Source organism: Anarrhichthys ocellatus, unplaced genomic scaffold (assembly GCF_004355925.1).
Source record: "Anarrhichthys ocellatus isolate YVR2014 unplaced genomic scaffold, GSC_Weel_1.0 scaffold20, whole genome shotgun sequence".
NCBI lineage: Eukaryota > Metazoa > Chordata > Actinopteri > Perciformes > Anarhichadidae > Anarrhichthys > Anarrhichthys ocellatus.
Window position 1 is genome coordinate 2,628,746 of NW_022280050.1, and position 21,580 is coordinate 2,650,325.

The 21,580-nt window shown below is 41.2% G+C and overlaps 1 protein-coding gene across 7 annotated transcripts in view; it reads right to left on the reverse strand.

Annotated features, from left to right (window-relative positions):
* epha3 (eph receptor A3) overlaps positions 1 to 7,451 on the reverse strand; it is an 88,099-nt gene extending 80,648 nt beyond the window's left edge. For all 7 annotated transcript variants that reach the window (XM_031858616.1, XM_031858615.1, XM_031858614.1 and 4 more), the window contains exon 1: positions 7,267 to 7,451. In XM_031858616.1, coding sequence (XP_031714476.1) covers positions 7,267 to 7,360 — 94 coding nt within the window. In that variant the 5' untranslated portion in view covers positions 7,361 to 7,451. The remainder of the gene's footprint in view (positions 1 to 7,266) is intronic.
* Between the last annotated feature and the right edge of the window lie 14,129 nt (positions 7,452 to 21,580).

Genomic DNA, 21,580 nt, shown 5'->3' on the forward strand with positions numbered 1-21,580 from the left:
CATATCAAACAGAAACTAAGATGCAGAGAAGCAAATCTGTGTCTAATAGATGGAATATGACATATCAGACAAGGAGCTCCATTAGTGTGAAGGTGCAAGTCAAGGGTTTGGGTTTCATATGGTGAACGTTATGGTCCCAAAGCAGCAGTGTTAGTACTCATGGTGCTTGGTGTCATGACATGATGGTCGCCTATGGCCCTTCTATTCCACACCTCCTCAGACTAAATCAGTACGCACTGCAAAGTGCAGGTCACTTTGGTGCACACATGAACAGATTCTATTTAGCGACCCTTTAGGCCTAAACCAACTCTAACATAGAAATGAGCCACTCCAGCTATACTATTCTTAGTATGTACACATGGCAGCGGTGTGAATTATTGTCATCGAGCACAACTGTCAGAATGTACCATGACATATGAAGTGGGGAATGTGAAGGCAGCCTTGTGCTCCGTGGATTCCCCACTTCAAACCGTCGCTGCGTTTTGGCACCAGATTCTGTTTGGGTCAATCAAAGGGACAATAGCTAAACACAGCTTGTGAGTACTTCCACCTCAAATGAAATAACATAAACTATTTAAGTGGCTACAATAAAACTGAGGAAAATAAGTTGGCAATATACATATCAATTTGTTACATGAGTTTAACTTTTATTCCTTTTCATTCTGTTTCCCAGAGACCAGAGAAAATGAATATGATGCCCTAATTTAACGTGCGATTAACAGATAAACCTAGTGGGTGGAAGTTTGACAAATAGTGATACAACCATTGTTAACAAGACTCATCTTAAGAAGAATGTTCAAACTGACTCTGCTTGCTAACATTGTTTGCTTGCTAAAAATCAAAGCCTGCTTTGGGTATGAATCTTTAAAAGAACAGTAAAGTTTATATGTAGTCGTCCAAAAAAAGTAATTCACTGTGATTAGTAACATGCATACTCAGCGACCTGCATGAGAAAGTGAGGGATGAATAATCAGCTTTAAACAGATGGTAGAACTATAAAGTTCCACCGTTCTGATGGTCTCTTCTTTTAAGTTTGAACCTGGAACTGACTCAGCCTCTTGCTCATCCAGAGAGGAAATCATTCCACAGCTCAACACACACAAACAAGTGCCCACTTACACACACACACACACACAGACAGACACACACTTACCCAAGCGAGCGCACGCATACACAACTAAGTGAAGCAGCAGTAGTGCAGTCAGGCCCTGCAGCTGTAGCTCTATTCACTGTGAAAATATGAGGAATACAATCTCCCTGTACTCTCCCATTCAAGGCTTCAGTAGGCAAGAGTGTACACATCTCCGAAGACAGCCAAAGAGAGTATTTGTGGGTCAGGAAGGACTGCCGTGGTACTGTGAAAACTACTTCAGTTCACAAGCAGCATGAGCTAAATATGCAGAGAAAAGGGATTTTGCCGCTCCATGAACTAATTGTTGTTTCACACTAGAATAAAGGTTGAGATGGAAATCATCATTTTCTTCAGGCGAGTCTGATAACTATCAGCCAGTGTGGCATAATAAAGAGCCTGAAAGGGAAAGCAGAGGAGAAAGGAAGACACACACACACATACACACACGCACACACACATTATTATCAAATACTAGGTTTGAAAATCGACTGAATTGAGGCTCACCTGAGCTGAAGCCATGCTAAGCCACTCAGCCATTTGAGTGGCAGTAGACACATTCCTATTAGAGTCTAATGAAGCTATCTGTTCATGTCAGATAATAGCAGCTCAGCATCCAGGGCCATTGCTTCCAATTTACATTTCTCAACGAGCCGAGCCCACCACTCAAATTGGGCCAAGCGGGGGAATTTGAGAGCAGAAAATTAGACGGCTCTCATATCGCAGGAGGAAAAAGCCCCCTCCAGCTGCACTTGGCTGGGGAAATCAGCACCCACACACATACATACACACACATTCTCACAAATGCATGCATAAACACTAGCACTGTGCACAGCTATACGAAAAAGACAAAGTCGCACCAAGAAATGCACCTCACCCAAGAAACTAGAGGAGTAAACACACACCATGAAACACATGTATTTGTACTAAAACGTAATAGAACGCCTACTCTATGTATGCACTCTTTCAGATGCTCACCAAAACACATTTTCCTGCACATGCGTACTCCAAAGATGCACGAAATAAGAGCGTACACAAACAGTCTTTCTCACTCTCACTGCCCTCTCTCACACAAACACACACACACACACACACTCGGTCGGTTAGCAAGCTAGCGTCAGCCAAGCATATAGCCCCTGCCCCATCAGGGAGTGCCTCTGAACGGGAACTAGGAGTATTAATAGCAAACTGAGCCAGCCTGTCCGGGAGGGAGCAAAACATCACAGAGGTAGAAACAGGTGAATCAATATATAAACGGCCACCATCTAACACCCACACACAAAAATGGACCCTGACGAAACAGACGTTTCATAGACTGGGAATGCATGAATGGGGGGGGGGGGGGGGGGTGGATGGGTGTTTGCTGTATCATCAAGCCAGTAAACCTAACAAGCAAACACAATTCGAAACGTGTCACGCAGCAATGTAATTCTCTTATTTTTTCACTTGCCAGTGACCTACTATCGCTCGGCATAGCATATGTTGAAATATTAACATGAAACATTGGAGCAAAGATCTACAGGGGGCCCATTTTGATGTCTACGTTCTCATAATTTAACAGCTTAAGTTAACCATCACCCTCTAGCACACACTCGGATCCAATAGCCCCTCACTTCCAGCCAAATATGATGATGTGAAAACCGATTCACAGCAGATGTGAAATGCAATCCTCAGCCACAGACACAATTAAAATGTTGGATAGGCGGAAGAAGAAAATGTCAGTCAGAGACGCTGGCGTAGAATCAACACATGGCTTGATCAGTAAAGCAAGACCCCTCCATCTGGACTAAGTCCCTCCACTCAAGAATGGAAAAGAAGAGAAAAGTTGAACACGTGTGAGCAATATCGCCCATCTAGTTGTAAACACAGCGGGGAGGGCTTTGTCTTTGCAGCCTGGCTCTGTGCATGTAAAGGTTGGCAGGCCGCAGTGCAGGCAAAGCAAGGCGACTTGTGTCTGTGCTAAAGGGTGAAGTATTCACCTCCCATTATGAATTATTCAAGTGCAGAGTCGCTCTGTCTGATGTTGCTGCTGCTTGCCCAACCCTTCTGCCCCCATTACTCTCTTTCTTTCTTTCTTTCTTTCTTTCTTTCTTCTATCCATATACCATCTGCCTTACATATGTCTGTTGTACACAGAAACATGTAGCCTCAAATGCTCACATAAAGGCATGGCACCCCTGCACACATACTGTATGATCTGATATCTCTTTAAATATAAGCCAGAACACATAAACACCAAGAAAGACACACAAACCTATTTTTTTTTTTTTTTTGTATCTCAATCTGAAGTCTGAAACACATGCTGTTGAACTGAAGATGACACTCTCCATCTACAGCTCAATGTTTGGCCAACGCACACATAGTCCTTCAATATGTTTAGAGAAAGGGGGTGTATTTTTAAAGGAGGGTCATGTGTAAGCATATTTCCAGCACCTCTGAAAGGTACCATCGCTCACAAACGCCCATCTGTCCCAGCGGGACTGCAACGCCGGGCTCTGCGGGCCGAGCCTCCCTACCGCCGGCTAAAAATACCCGAGGCCTCCCGACGCCCTGCAGCACACCAACATCACACCACGCAGCCACGCAAAAAGGGACACGCTGCACCACAGCAGGGCAACCAACAACGTTTTATTATTTTTTCGATTAAATATGGAAAAATATACATATATATATATTTTCAAACAATATCTGATATGTTATTTCCGGGCAAAGTTCTAGTGAATCCGCGCCACAAATGATATTCTCCGGGACTTCCTCTGAATTTCCCTCAACTTTTCCCCGAAGTTTCATACACGACCACGACGACCTGATGAAAGCCACAGAGTGAATGCTGTTCCTGAAAGCTATATGGTGGAGGCACAGTGCTGAGATGGGACCATTACACGAAAAATAACCAGACCTCTGGTTTCCTTATAAATGGGGAAGGAAATAATACGTTTCCCATGATCCAGTTTACAGTTCAGGTTTGTTTTGCATGAAAATATATTTGTCTTTACTTATTCTGTAATTAATTAATTAATTTCCATTAAGTCTATGAAAAGTCCCATAGAGTCTTTAAATTGGCAAAATAATATTTAATTAATTTCCTTGTATACTGATATCGATGTAATATAAGCTACAAACATATGTCGACGAATTTACGACTGATCCTTTTATGACTATCGATTTTATCGAAGTTTACAAACAGGCATCCTTTGTTAACTCTGGGGGCGCTTTCATAATCTGCTGCGCGTTTTCAGATCTGATCAGCAGCAGCCTGCCGGCATGAAAATACAAGCCAGTGTAACTTTATTCTTTACACATGTAAACACTGGCCAGGGTTTCGTGATTCGTCAGGTTTGTCATCGCTTCTAATTCTAAACATGAATATCATTTAAAAGGAAGACACGTGCTTTCTGGCACGTTTAGTGACTTTTAAAACGAGTGAATCAGTCTCAAATCGGGCTTAGCCTATACGCCCCGACGGTGGAAGCTAGTGTCCTCTCCTTAAATTAATTCCAGGAGGTAAAATGCGGTGCAGGTCCGTGAGTTTCGAACTTCATGATGGTGTCACTATCTGCTCCACCTCTCCCCTGTATTTAAGATAGGACCTGTGTCAGAGGCTGGAAAGAGGAGCATGATCAGATTTAGAAGGCAAGACGATCCGTTTGCTTAAACATTTCAATCGGACGAGGGGAGCAGCTCTGTACTCATTTTAGGTGTGTTGTACCCTGTTATGCGTTCAAATTTAGCAGTCTGTATGAATTTCTATAGGCTGCAATATGGAGACGGAGCAGCTCGATACTGACCCTCTCTGGCAGATTTACGTCTTGGAAAGGTGAATTTAATTGCCCGATTAGTTTCACATATTGAAACTTAGCACTTTGAGGTTCTCTCTCTCTCTCCCTCTCTCTCCCCCTCTCTCTCTCTCTCTCTCTCTCTCTGTCTGTCCTCCCTCTTTTTTAAACTTGTAACACTCTCTCTCTCTTTCCCTCCCTCTCTTTATCACACACACACACACACACACACACAATCAACATATTGTATATTTTATCAGGGTGATGTCTCTTTTGTATGGTTTTCTTTCTCCCCCCCCAGTGCTGCTAAATGCCCATCAACTTTAAACCTCATAAGCTCCTTAAATCTCCAGTATTATATCTGTTGAAAACAAAAGTTTCTCGGGGAAAAAGCAGTTCACAGATTTGCTGCAGGCCTACGGTACTTGACCTTGACACCGTCATTTTTACTGATTTTCAAAAAAAAAAAAAAAAATCCAGCTTTCCAATTCGTCCACTCATGATTCCATGTGATACATGAAACCTTGCCATCTCTAAGCAGTAACACCTAAGCAGACAGCAGGATGGCAAGACACACGACGTGGCGCACAAAACGACGAAACTGTAATCAATTGGGTACCTTTTGTTATCGCATGATTAGCCTATACAACTATCACTTTCGTTCAGAAGACACATTTAGATTTTCGGTTAAAAAACTTGTCATAGAACTGTGTCCGACAAAGAAATATATACATTTAAGAATGTTTTTTTTAAATATGAAGATTAAACAAGCTTCAGTAGGCTAGTTATCGGCCAATGCAGTTGCAGGGGTCCTCACTAGTGTGTTATAAATAAACTCATCGGAAACAGCACAATCGATGGTGGATTTGGGTTCTCTATGTTCCGGGCAACTTTCCCTTTAGAGTGTTTCTGTTAGATTGAGGACTGCTGTTCTGACCTAGAGAACAACACCACTGGATGAGTTACTTTCTCACAGTAATCGTGGAACTGTAGGGAAAGGATCGGGAACACGCTTCTGTGCCTTCACCACTTCTCTTCTCTGAACATTTAATTACCGCGGAGTAGATTACTCCCACTAAAGGCTCATTCCGATTCAATTAATTACTTTATTGGTATTACGGTTTAAATCACTCAAACCTATGTTGATATCTTCACGTGAAGCAGCAGTCGTGAATAAATGAACTATCTATTCATTGACATGTACAGTTTTTTATTTATTCGTTGTATTTCTTACAGGGGATAACTGTAATTGTGAGCTTAGTCCCTTTAGACAGTTTGACCCAAATCTTCACCCAAATGTACTTGACCCTCCCTGTGGGCAGTTTTAACCTTTACAGAACTCAGAGCACGCACGTGCCGTTCGTTTTTTACTTTGATCCCGCTACAAAACACTTTAACGATGACACGTATTTACAGGACGTGGAACTGGTAATGTTTTTTGAACAAACAAAGAAAGGAAGTTTCGAAAATGTGCAAGTAAAGAAGGAGACTGATTCGTTTGATTCCACCACAGTCATGTTTAAAGAAGAGACTGCTGGAAGTGGACCGGTCAGTTTTATTCTGCCGGCTCTCAAAATATGACCACATGCTTATTATCGCCAAAGAAGTGGCCGAATCTTCCACTGGAAATAAGGGAAATTAAATCGTGAGGTTTCGCCGGTTTAATTAAACGTTGGGTTTAACTATAATTTCACAAACAGTCATTACATGACTCCATAAGATAGACATAGCAGCCCTCAAGTCAAGTCGTCTTTTGGATGTATTCAGGTCAGAGCCATAAAAACAGACATCCGCGTTTTTACGCACAATGCGATTGTGCTCATCTTCTATTTATTGCCTTTAAATCGGCGAGACTGCACGCGTAACACGGGGCGTCCGCTCCAAATGGTGTTTTGGATAACACAGATCAACATGAACCTCTAACGGAAACACAGACACCGGAGTTTATTAACATCTCTTCGCCCCATACTAACTCCGCGATGGGCGCTTTGGGAGCCGTCTCGCCATCTCTCGGTTCACTCGTCCACATTTAAATAACTGTTAACCCCCCGTCCGCGAGAATATCCGAAATTAGGCTGTATTGTCTGCCTTGTTTGGATAGACTTTTAAGTTTAGTGTCTAAATATGGTATGTTAGTGCTCATAGTCTGGCTCTACGTGATCCCCGGTGTCATCTCTAAGCACTTTATATCACCTTGTTATTGTTATCCCTATAATAATTTGGACAGTAGCAAGTCCGCGGTGAGCGCACAGCACTGCTCGCGATGTGTGCCGTAGCACACCATTCGCACACGCGCGCACACACACACACACACACACACACACACATTGACACTCGCGTCCGCAGACAGAGTTCACTTACCTTCATTGGGGGGGTAGATGATAGGAAACGCAGGAATAACGCAGGACAACAAAAGAGGTAAAATTAGAAGGAGTGATCGCGGATTGCAATCCATGGCGGCGGATCAGAGGTACATAACTCCATGAAGCCACTGACTGATCTGAGAGCGTCTTCTCTCCACTCGGCTTTCTCTCCCTCTCTCTTGCTCCGGCTCCCTCCGGTTGGAGCACTTTTCCGCTGGGTCCTACAGAGTCTGACAGGCAGCAAAAACACAGCGCTGAAGTTCACCACAGGTCACTTTAGATCCTTCACGTCTTTTTGACGTGAAAGACAAATCCAGCTCTTCAGCATATTTTACAGGCTGAGTGGATGCAAACACTGAAAGTTCATTCCCTAAAATTGAGAGCAGGGAGGATAATTATTGGGAATATATCAAAAGGGTGACACCCTGTGACCTATAACTCAATCTGCTTTAATCAAATAGAAAGTTATTTTAAAAATATGTGACCTATTATTGTTCTTATTTCTTTTTTTTTGTGTTCAGATGTTTTCAATAAAACAGCCAAAGGTGGCCTGTGGCTTTGAATGTTACTCAATAAGCGTCTTGGTTTTCATTTAGACTGCGGAGCAAACCAATATTGCTCAATAGCTACACCAGCTAACTTTTGATTTTGAAATGGTCAGGAGCATAATGCTTTTCAACCTTATTGTGGAACAAATTGAAGCCAGTCGGTTGTTTAGGCCAGAGAGAAAGTGATGTAGATTATACGCACAGTGACTTTTTTAAATGGCAAAATGAATGCATGCAAGTTATTTGTTGTTATTGTGGCTGTGCACAAATTGGAGTCATAATTAACTTTTTTATGTTTAAATATTTGAGTTGTTACTAACATCCAATATTGATATGTATAACTTATAACTAATACCCTACATGTGAAAAAAAGCATCATGTTTACCTGTACTGTTCCCAAGTTTCCACACTTCTATTCATCATTGTTTAGCGGGACATATTACATGCTTGTATTTGGGTCTACTGTGTGCATTTTTCTGTGAGGGCCATTAGGGGCCCCTGACACCACAATACTTGATCCGCACTGAAAGACTGGGGTGGCAGTGTAACGTTAGGGCCCTCGCTGAGACGCCAGCTGTTGCGGTGGGGGGTTGGAGACTGGAGGTTTGGAAGGCATCTGACGTATGGGAAGTGTTAAAGGACACAGCACACACAAGCAAGCTGAGCGACACTTGGATTTGTAGAAACTGCAAAATAAATTCTAATTACTTCATAATTTCCTGAATGTAATTGATTGTACTGTGTGGCTTCAGCAGGAGGTCTCACTCGGAGATACAAGAAATATCTAAAGAAATTCCTCTTGCATTGAATAAGGCAAGATGTTATCGGTTATGGAAAACTAATTTATTGAGCCTTATTTCAATGTTTGACTAAAAACACCGAGGAGGATGCCAACAGTCACAGTTGAACTAATGCTAATGTTATGTTCCACTTTATGAACTTAATTAACTGTCTTTTAGAAGAGCAATTATTAAAAAATTGCAAAACATTCCTACATTTGAGGAAATGTGTATGCAAATGGCTGCACGTGGAGCATTACTTTCACATGCTGCTGCATTTTCAGGAGGAAAACCTTATTTTTTTATTTTATGTTATTATTTGTCTTGCTCAGTATACTATGTAGCTGGCGTTGTGTTCAACAGTCCTTTAAAATGAACTGGGGCATTTTACAAAGCATTTCAGAACAAATGACTTAACAGCGAACTCAGAGCGCCGTCATACTCTGAGAGATTTATTGGTCTCAGGTCGTCGATGGCTACAGTGAAGAATGATGCCGCAAGGTCTCTGGCCACATTATTAAGAGGCTGTGGCATGTGGATTTACAGCAGGTTTTAGACAGACCAGCCTTCGTCATACATCATCTTCTACATCCCACTAATTCACTTATTACACACTGAAAGAGATTAATACAAGAGGCCCCACAGCTAACAATCAATTCAAAGGCTGCTCGTTCTGGGCTTGTAGTTTTCAGATATGAGGATGCCGTTTCAAAGGAGAACATTCTGAGGAAACTACTGCCTTTATTGTACAATACTTCATACAGTAAACATGATACATTGTCAGAATTAGAAATACACCAGAAGTTGGAAAAGAAAAGGGAATTATGAACTTAATATATTCTTAATTTGAATAATATTGCACTTTACATGCACTTTTCCTAAGTTCAACATCCTAAAAAAATAAGCATCACAGGTGAACATTACAATATTTACACCAATATAGTAAAAAAAAAAAAAGAGTCGACAGAGGATAAAAAGTGATCATAAGCATTCTTGTATAAATAAGCATAATAAAGTATTAATATGTTCATATTGCGGCATAGGAAATAACTTGACAGGCAAATGTAATCAGCAGTAATCGGTTTCATTTGGTTGTCTGAAAGGCGCCTTCACTGTGTTTTTAGTCAATAAACGTGCATGTTACTTCAGACTAATTGTTGAAAATCTGTCTTGTGATTGTGGTGGATTGGAAAAATGCGATGGGTTCCTCCCGTCTATCCGCTCCAGCATTTCCTTCCCCCCGCCTCTTCTCGATGAGCGCTTATCCATTCTTGAACTCTTGCCAATGGAACAATCCAGTATGAGATGGAGGAAAATATTGATTTAGAGCCGTAATTGTAAGTCACGATGTGTCTCGACATGGCTGTATAGGGCTGCAAACTCACAGAACAGATGTTGTTTAGGAGCAGCTTTGAAGCTGCCAAAGCCTGGGCTCCTTACACGGTAACATACCAACAAACAAACAGAGAGGATGACTGTGTTTACTGCTCGCTGTCAGTACCCTCTTCCTCCCTGTGGTTCTCAGGCAGCACATTCCTCCGTATTCACAGGAGAAGCCAGCGGACTGCTGGCATGTAACACTACCCCCCCCCCCCCCCCCACACACACACACACACACACACACACCAAACATCATACCAGCAACGCTTTCTTACCATCGCCAGCACCACCGCTCTTCACCCTTTCATTTAGTTGCAGCCCTACAGGGGATTCTAAAACTGACGAAAATTGCAATGGCCTGGTTATTGCTTGAAATAAAGCACAATTCAAGTTTTCTTATGTATATTATACCCACGTGTATCATAATGATACAAATACAACATATATCCTTCCATTGAAGAGAAGTACTTATAATACTGACATTATTTAGTTTAAAAAGGTGAAACAAAGCACCATTCCTTTAACCTTTTTTTTTTTGACAAAAAGCCCCAATTGTTTTATGTCCCCAAACAATAATAACTTATTGAAAGGATGTACAAACTACCAACATGTACTCGCTACCATTTAGTAGAGACGGTACTACTTTTCTCCCTCCAAAAAAAAATAATCAGTGATATTGTCAAAAAGCATAACCTGATTGCATAGGCAGGTATAGCATGTCTGCGTGTCATTAGCATGGATTTATGGCTTTTCGCGTGTCATTTATACGCCACTTTTTGCGTGTCGTTTTTACGGCACAAGGATAACGCTGTGAAATAGCTTTTCCCGCGTCACTTAACACTACGTCATTACAATGAAACGGTTAGGTTTGGGCAACCAAATCACATAGTTAGTTTAAGGATAAACATCATGGCTGTGCTTGAAATAACCATGTCAACTAAGTAAAATACGTATGTATACAGCATAACATAAGAACAGAAAAAAAACATCACTAATGTAAAGAAACAACAACATTTTGGGACACCGGTACATGGCATACAAATGACACAGAAAAAGCATTAAAGGGGTTCTTATTGCACGCTAAACGACCTACAAATTGTTGTGTCATTCATATGCCATTTGGTGAGAGCGGGCTGAATAGATCAAAATCAGAGAAAGTCAGTGCCTCTGATTTTGATCTCTGACAGTTTTGCACGGTTGCAACAAATTTCCAGTGAAAGTTTGTGATTTAGCATTCAGGCATTGTGTTTGAAACACGTTAACGTCAGCGTCACACAAGGAACATTGATTCTTATCTAATGATGAATGTGTCTAGTTGAGTGTGTCGAGATGTTTACACAAAGAAATCAAGTGCCACCCCTCCCACTTCCCATTTCCTGTATTTGCACCCATGATTAATTGGGTCATGGTTCATGTGGCAAATTCTCCTCGTCACCCTCTGAGAGACGGCTCTGATACAGACAGGCCTGCCATAACAGGGTCCCTGTGAGACAGAGCAGAGCTCTTTATTTCTTTCCACATCCAGCCACAATAATGTCCCATCAAACGGCAATACAGAGGCTGACAGGGATGAGAGTATGAAGCATGATGGATGCAGATTCATGGATTTGCTGTTATTTACTTTGTTTGTTTTTTAAATAAAAGATAGAATAGAAGAAAGGATTATTGTACATTGCTATAAAGAAGGACTGTCACCCTTTTTTAAAAATGATTTTTTGAATAAGGTATGTCACCTTGTAAAACTTGTAAAAAAATGTTTACATTTTCCATGATTTATGGTCCAAAGTATCTTTTTTTCGGCTTATTTCTGCCATGGTAAGAACATTTATCTGATTTACGGTCACATGTGTGTCTGTGTGAGCGACAGCAATCGGAGCAGTTGGTTGTGTTATTGCCTGAGAAAAGCAGCAACATGGCAGAACAGACCCCAGTGCTGAAAGCAGCACTCGAGTCCTTTACTTAAGTAAGAGTACAGTTATATGACTGTAAATGTCATTACAATAATGTATTAAAGATGTTAACCACATATCAGTGCATGAAAGTTTCCATTGTTTTGCTGACAGGTGAATACTGGATATTACATTTGGGGGATTTTTAGTCAGGAAGCCTAGAACAGAAGGCAAAGAAATAAATAAAAAGTAAACTAAGAAGAGAGGGAGCAAAGAAGGAAAGAAATAAAGATGTGAGGTGAATGTAAAATCTGAATTGGAAACCTGATTACAGTCCCCAGACAAATGTACTGGAGAAAAAAGAAGAAACCCAATACACCTCTCTATTTATTGTTGTAGTGTTTTTGTGCTACACTAGTCAGTTGAACAGTGCAGAGGATACAGCGACTCTTTTCCTGTGAAACTACATGGAATATCAGTCGATGTTGCTGTTTCATTGTCTGTTCAGGGTGGATATTGTTGCTCATGCAAACCAAACTGATTAACGGGGAAAATGTATGACTCGTAACTTCTCACATTCCTGAGGATTTTTTTTTTTTCTGCAGAGAAAGACTGTCCAGAGGATCAAAGCCTTCATGAAGTAGCTATAGGTTACATCACTACTTACTTATATCTACAGTTTACGTTGGGGAGAGAGCATTATAACAGAGGTCTAACTCGATGTGAATGTGAAAAGCCCTGAAACAAAACAGTCTGACGTGAGCGATTATTTACTGGAGGGCAGCTAAACAAGGCTTAACCATAAGGGCTGGTAATTAGAGAGGGAGGAAACAACATTTGGTCTCCTTGATGCCATTGAGGTTTTGTTACAAGGAGACACGAAAATACGAACAAGCAGACAGAAACTCTCTCTCTCTTTCACCTCTCTCCCTCTCTCTCTTATCTTGTGAGGAGTAAGATTTGACGACGGGTCTTTGGTTGGTTATAAATCATTAAAACCGACCTAATGATCTATTTACCTTCTTTATTTTTCTGAATATAAATCCATGAACCTTGCATTCCTTATTGTTAGTATATAAAACCATGGTTCCCCGACTCAACTATTAAAGCAGTCATTTTGCATCATGAAATGTGTCGAGGCAAAATACTAAATCAGTAATTTGACTGCAATAATAATAATAATAAACTCATTTCATTGTGTTGCAACATGACAGCCACGGCCAAGTACTGCCTGTGATAATGAGCTAAAGAGAGTGGAAGTATTGTGTCGTCTGGGAAGTAGTTCTGTGCGAATAATAGAGGACATCGCCATAGAATGAGCTCTCATCAATCTTTGAAGGACACTGTCTTCACCCTCATCTCACTCCCTCTGCTGTCCCTCTGCCAGTATTGTCTTGGATATTATTCCTCCTCCATCTGCCATAGGATTAGATTCACGCACACACACACACACACACACACACGCACACGCACATGCACACAGAAACTCAGGTTATAGAACAATGTCTGTCTGATGAGGGTGACTGTGGGTAAGTGGATAGCAGGGCCGTCCTTCAATCAGAGGGTCGGTGGTTTGATCCCCGGCTCCGGCTAGTCACATGTCCTTGAGCAAGACACTTAACCCCAAAATTGCTCCTGTAGCTGTGCCTATGGTATAGAAATGTGATAGAATCTGAATTGTAAGTTGCTTTGGATAAAAGCTAAATAATGCTAAATAACTGTAATGTAATAAGACCTTGGAAACAATGAACTTAAAACCACTTAAGAGTGACAGAAATGCAATTTCATTAGTAAAATTAACTTTCATGATATATTAACAAACAATGAGGCGAATGGAAGGGAAATCTCAACTATTTAAAAAAATAAAATAAAAATTGTAAAGCAACACAAATAATCAAAGTTAAAAACCTCAGTTTATTCATCAAAAGAACATAGAGTTGATTCTTTGGTTTGGAGTTTCTTCAGCAGTGACTATTTATTTTGTGTAAGAACTTGTCATTAAAGACAATGTCTATCAATCCAAATGTGAGAACAGTAAGTACCGCATATCAATCAAAAGTAACAAAGGTGACATCAGGCACTTTACTGAATGTGCGTGCGCTTTCCTGTATTCTTTCTAATGCTCCTCTCTTGGAGCACCGGTCTTAGACAGTCAGGTCTGTTGCTGCGCTGTTGCAGAGACATTTAACTAAAATATTCAGGAGAAAAGCACCTTAATTATACAGATGATGGAGTACAGGCCCTGAAGTCGTGTGTGTGTGTGTGTGTGTGTGTGGGTGTGTCAGTATCACACAGCTTCCATAATAGCATCTAATTGGCCTATAGTTCCGCAGATCCCTCACTCTCATTGGGTGCATCTGTGTTGTCTGTTGCTGCAGTAAATGATTTTTTCCTGAACAGGCACATTTATATGTTGAGATATACACACACATATATGTATGTATGCATTTTTGCACAGCATAGATATGCAAAGCACACATATACAGACACATAGACAAGTGTGCATCAACACTCACTCGCTGTGCACGTCCACACAAACAAAGTGTGGTGTATTGTGACAGACTGTTGTGTTTACTTCTGGTGCTGTGGGAGAGGAAGCCGAGACAAAATGGAAGACACAGTGGAGTCAGGAAGCACAAACACACACACACACACACACACACTTGTTGCCTGCTTCCTGCCAAAGCTACTAAACGAGGTGTTCCTTTTTCATTAATCATGGCTGTTGTTAAGGTTACCTGAGCGACACACAGTCAAGCTGTTTGGGGAAAGAAATGGCATCTGGAGCACTGAGTGACACTGAACAGCCTCGCATACGCACTAATTATATTACATTAATGTGATTATTTCAACACCTACTCATTAAAATACCCTCTCAGCCTACACAGTGCAATAAGTTCAATAAGAGTGTACGGTTTGATTTATTTGTGAAGGAAAATGTATAACGCTTTGACACAGAAGCATGTACTGTAGATAGAACATGAGGATTAATGAGCTCCGCAAAAGTAAAACAGCTGTAGGTTTGAGTGGCCAGTTTTACTCGAAGCAAAAGCTGAAACAGAACAGGATGTAATGCAAATGTCTTAATAGTGATGTCTTTGTCTACTATTGTACCCCCCCCCCCCCCCCCCATGTGAGGATTTCTGTGTTTCTGTCATCTGCTCCTACTCTTGCCTGTGGAGCTATGAACAGTTGGCAAGCATGGTGCAAACCAAGGCTTTTGGGTGTGGTGCACATCTACATTTAATTCCAACTGCATTAGTAAAACCTTGTGTTGCAAAAAAAATCCAGAGCGTCCCGGCTAAGTTCTTACTGGAAGCCTCACTGTGATGTGTTTGATGCAACACTCACTAACTGTGCTACAATGCATGCTATGCAGATTACAAGCCTACTGGAACCATCGCTAAACATTTCTTACATTGTAAGTATTCATTAGTGAAACATCACGAGACAAACCTTTCAACCACAAGGCATTTCAACCACTGTAAAGTAGTGCCAGGGAATACTTGCCTTGAACTTTTAAAAGATGAGAAGTCTATTAGAAGCAGTATAAACCTTTTCATAATCATAACAACCGCAAGAGTTACTTTAGATTCATTATCATCTTGTACCTGCAGCCAAACAATATTAAGCCTTAACGTTCTACATGTTGGGGGATGTTTTGAATGCAGCAATACATGTGCATTTAAAAGGAAATTATGGAGCATTAAAGAGAATTATGAAAACTGTTAGAAAGTGCAGTCTACTCATGGATAAGTAAACCAAACTCCGTCAAAGAACTCAAGTAAAACGTAGGATAGCGAGGTTGAGTTGCCGACGTGAACAATTATGTGTGCTTCTTCGGCTGGGTGTGATTATATTTGCTCAGTTGAAAATAAATCGCATCGACTCATAATAAGAGGTTGTCACATTAGTGATTATACTTTGCTGAAGATGCTCAAATTGCTTGCTCATCAAATAAACTGCACACGAGGACAAAAACCACCATCTATGAAAAATAAGAATTGACTTGTTATTACCCACAGTGTGACTGCTGGATGCGTTTAATCTTTTCCAGCGACACTTTGCCATAAAAGAAACTGTTACAAAAACAACTGATAGATGTACAGCCCGGGCTGAATGATCCACCCGAAGCCATTTAAAATAACTCATATGTGTAGACAGTGGTATTTTTAGGTGGAAAATATTGGTAGTGCAACAACAGATTAAAAAAATCAGAAAATACAGCAATTTTACAATTTGACATAATGTGCTATCATAATGCTTTGTCTTGGATAACCGCTACACATTTCTCCTGTTTGTTTGCGACTCGTGGGCACCGTTGTTTTGTTCATGATGACCACAGTTACTATCTTCTTTGAAAGGTGCAAAATTCTAAGATTGGAAGTTTTCTAATGCCTCTCAATGCCTCTCAACATGTAGACAGCAAGCCAGCAGCTCGTAACTAACTTTGCTAACATCGCTAACAGTGCAAACTACAGAGAAAGTTTTGACGGACCTAACGAGGCTGTTGGTCGAAACGGCATTATCAGCTATAACAGCGTACGTGAGTTAACCAATGGGGCACGCTCACATGCACTAACATGCACTAAGAGCACGGCGCGGCCAGCGCGGCTATGTCAACAAAGCACAGAGAAGCTGGGATAAAAACACAGAGTGAGAGCGACTGGGCACTTGACATTGCAAGTATGGGGCCTTCCCAACATAGTGGCCTCTTGTACCAAGCACACTAAAACACCATTTAAAAACCTTTCTATCAGCCACTGACCTTACATTGAATCATAACGATAAATAACAGCAGCAATGAGGTTGTTTCATGTCGTATGTCAATCCAGAGCTATATATACATTACTAAGCTACTCAGTACAGCTAAAGCCACACTTTTCTTCTGCTGTGCCCTACTTGCCTTAAATGCCTCGTTGCTACTGTATGTGTATGTACTTTATTCTAAATCACTGTTTATGAATGATTGAAAGCAACAGTTCAGGTCAAGACGAGCCAATGACTCCATCATTGCTCATCACAACCAACCCCGTTCCCGTAACAAACAACCGGCACTTCATCATGGATCAGGTATGCTGGCACATTATTTTTCGGTGCAGTCGGAGTATGTATATCCTCTGGTGCACATGGTTACCATCAGCACGACTCTCACCACAAAACCACAGTGTTAGTCTAATCTCTAAATACCGTGTGTAATGGGCCCATGTCATTATGTTGCTTCGTTTTATGACACACACACACGTAGTCCTCAATACGGTACAGTGATGAGTGTGTTTGTATCACATCCAAAACAGAAACACTGTAATACTGAATGGAAAAACCCACATCAGTCTTCACAGCGGCTGCCTTTCATGTGAAGAGTGTCTGATGCTCTTCCTGTCTTGTTTCAGACGCTTTCAGTGCATTCTGGAGAGAGCTTAACACGCTTTTCCCGACATGCAGGCACACGGTATGAACCCTCCCTCCACTTTTGTGTCAGGCTTTTATCTCTGTGGGTTCACCCCCACCTTGGCTTGCCTAAAGTAGAGACATTTGGGTAAACTTATATTATCCTGTGTCTGTCTTTAACTGTCAGTATCTCTCTTTCGACGTCTCTCCGACTACCAATACTCATCCTGAGAACAGAGATTACCTCCATTTGTCTTCATTAGCATAGAGGCTAACAAGCCCTTTGCTGGAGCCCGTGGGAAACAGCTGTAATGGCTAAGATAGCTGTGGACTAAACCACTAAAGGAATCTGTAGAGCTGTGTGTGCGCATGTTTCAGTGATGGAGGGATTTCAGAGATGAACTTCACCTTGACACTCATGCCTCAAGCTGCTCTTTTCTGTCTTATATCTCTGTGTGCGCACTGCATGTTAGAGGAAAGCGCCGAAGAAACAACAGCCCAGAAAACGACTGAGCGGCCAGCTGTTTCTGAATATCATCCTAGGAATTTATCAACAAGCATAATTCTGGCACCAACCTCCTATGGCGGTACGAAGATTTCCATGAAAAGATGAATCACACAAATTTAGCGAGCTGCTTATGAGGGGTATTTTTGACTTTCCAATTCATCTGGATGAATGCAGGAATGAATTACCCTTGCATATCTGAACTACTAGGGAGGAGAGGTTGTTTGATCCATTCTAATATATGGATGATTGCAATACACTTTGATTCAAATTATGAAGTCTGCACTCATCCTCACAAACTCCCTATACAGTCCAATTCTGCAGCTGAAATGCTCCAAATTGCAAGGCACAAACAAACACGAAAATTACAGCAACTGTGCCCAATTAGGGGATATTTTTGCATCACTTTCTGTGGTTCTATGGTTGATTAGCTGCCTGTTCAGGTAAATAGTTACCATTGAGTACATCTGGGGTTCAAAGAGTTCAAGTGTGACTCCAAATGTTACTGTGAATTCAATGGAGTTTGCAGGAGATATATCAATAAAATAGGCTTAGAGAGTTGAAGGTTACCATGCTGCACCAGTGAGGAGATGTATTTATATAGTGCTGTTTGTTTGCAGTGACTAGCATTTATTTTCTTGTCCAAGTGTCTTGTTATGTTAAAAGAAGAGGAGGGATAGGAAACAATGGAGGATGACTACCAACCTTGCCTGTATATAGTATACAGTGTTTGTATTCGTCAACATGCATTATGATTCATACTGCAATCCCAAAGTGCAAAATTACATCATTGTTGACAAAGAGGGTAACAGAAAAGAAGGGCAAGCAAAACCACAGATGGCGCAGTACGATTATTACTCCATGTAAGCACACACTACGCTAATTTGGTCTGAGCATCATGCCATCTTTTACCTTCAAATGACCACTTTTTTTTTTGGAGCTTCAGCAGTAGCAATATACTGTGAGGTAGAGAAACAACACGTCGCGACACAGTGTGATTTATAACCTGCTGTCACCAATTGAGGCTGGCCTTGCATGTTCATTCTTTTTCACAATCTGTACAACAATTCACAAAACTATTGTTGTCTTTCTCAAGTGATTATCTCAAGTCAGTGGAGTGTGTATCCAGGGGTGGCATTCACACATAAAGACACTTACAGTTTCACTCAGATTTCAGCAGATCTGTCACAGCAGAAAAAGATGCTCTGTTACAAAGTCCCCACTGTTAAAAGCACTTTCTTAGCACAAGATTGGCATCATTCATTTTCTTATTTAAACCGTTACGTTATAACTAGAAACTAAGTTTGAACTTATGAACAACTGGGGCAACCCGTGGTGTGGCACATCCCGACTGAATAAACCGAAATAGATAATAAAAGTTGAGGACTGGTGGAGTTTGGCAGTGAGGTTGGCTGGAGCCTTCTCCAAAGGATTGATTGATTGTGATTAGAGGTGCCATGCTGTCTGCCAAGGTACTCCGGCACCACTTAGATTCTGCACACTTTGCCAACCCACCCAGCTTCCACTTCCACCGTCCTCCCATCCCTCCTCTCCTCCTCTTCATCCATCTATCAACAGGAAAGCATTTGCCAGGGGCAGAACCACACTTCCCGTTGGCAATGCCTGACAATTCCAGTGAAAACTGAATTGTAATTGTGTTGCCTGAAAAAAAATGCTTGATTGCACTGTCTGGTTAAATGAAGAAGGGCAATACCGCTTTCCTTCTTCCACACTTGAACTCTCCTGTCTCTCTTTCCATCCCTCCCTAACTGATGTCTATACTTCAAAGCCAATGCCTTTCCAGGGGCTGCCAGGTCGGAGAACTCAACTGCATGTCAGACATCTCACTCTGACAAACTACCCCCCCCCCACCCCACACCTCATCCTCCCATAGACTTTCATGGAAAGTTGCCATCTTCTGTTGTGCCAGAAGCTGCATCTAAACACTCCTCCATCCCTCTCAATCATACCAAACCGAGGTAGAAGAGTTATGCAGGATTGGATTATTGTACTCCTTACTAAAGCAATACAATCATATTTTGGACCATCCAGGACAGGGCAGTACTGTTTTTTCTTGTGTAGTAAAGTAACAGCAATCAGGGCGGTCTGACAGCTGGGACGCCTGTTCAAGGATTCTGAGGATACTAATTCACTCTGCTATCCTCAACTGGCCTCACACGAACTCTGGGTCAATCAGTCAAAGTAAACAATCGAGATAATATCTCTTTTGTGATGGCGATCTGGCAAAGAAGGCAGCAAAGACAAACATTAAATGCACGTCAAATTCAATGAAATAAAAACAAAACATAGAAAAAAAGCTTAAGTCCACGCATCAACAGACGAGGTTAAACAGACACAGACAGTGTATGATACTTATAGACAAAAATGCAACAAGACATGATGAAATTGTTCCACATCGTTGCAAGAACAGTTTGTGGTTCAAACAAAAATTAAATGAAAATAACAAAACTTCTGACAGCACGCATTTCTTCTTGCATAACATATTCAGGTCAGGCTTGTCAGAAAAGCACTGTGAAATCTATCAGTTACAAACTCACAGATACACAAATGTAGCGATGCTTGATGTATTGGCAAACTGATGTGTTTGCTTAAACCAGTTACACAAACACATGCAGGCCGACTGCCAGAACAGTAAGCCAAATGTTATATAGCTTTCCGCAAGATGCATCCAGACCCCCACCTTCACACCTCATGGCCATTTATGTTGTGTTTGATCACCTATAGATTTACAGTGGATCACCTGTGAGACTCAAAAGCACAAGCACAGACACGCATCCACAGACACACATGAAATACAAGCAGCTGGCAGACAGAAGAACTCCAGTAGAAGAAAGCTATGATTGATGTATATACAGAGAAACAGAACAAATGAAACCAATCAAAACTAATCAGGAATGGCAGCTCAATACATCGGAGGCTGGGCAAACATAAGGAATATGTCCGCGGGTTGACAAGGATGCGGCTACATCCTCTGATTACAATAGTGGCCTGCCATACTGTATACAATCTGTTTCACTGTTAGTCTCAGTTCAGTGTTTACCTTGAGCAGTGGATGATGAACAATGACTTTCATGGGAAATAGATAAACAACGTTTTACTGACATTGAAAACGGTCACTGGGTTTTGGCTGAGGATAGAGCAGAAGCATCCAGCTTCTCATCATCAACTGCGAAGTACACCAAGCATGTCCAGGCTGAAAACAAAATGTGGATATTGACTGTTTTGAAGCGCTGAAGGATGATTTCATTGTAAAAAGAAACATGTGTATGCACTTAAATGACTGGCCAAAAGTATGCACCCACTTTATTACATCAGGCACAGATAAAACGAATGCAGTTTAATGCAACAGTCCTGCAATAATCCCTACCTTATTAAGATTCAAATGCCCTTTTTTTTATTGACACTGTTAAAGAGAGGTGTCGATTTGATCAACTCCATGGCCATTTTGGAGGATGTAGAGGTTGTGGTGCTGTTGAACTGTATTGCATTATACAGAGAGGTGTTTCTGTTATTTAGCCCACCCTAAATCAAGAAGTGGGCAATCATCACTTTTATAGGTGAGTTTTCCAGATTACTTGCATGTAGATTGATTAAATTAAAGTTGAACATATTTGATGTGTCAAGACAAGACTAAACATGGCCAGCAAAGACAAACAGCAGCTTTCACTGTTTGAGAGTATGACTATTTTTCCCCTTTGCATGACTGATGTTTTCCATCTTTCCAGGAGGAGCTTTGGCCTTTTTATTTTGAGTTGTGCCTGACTGTTTCAGAAAGTTAAAAAAGTAAATAAAGTGGACA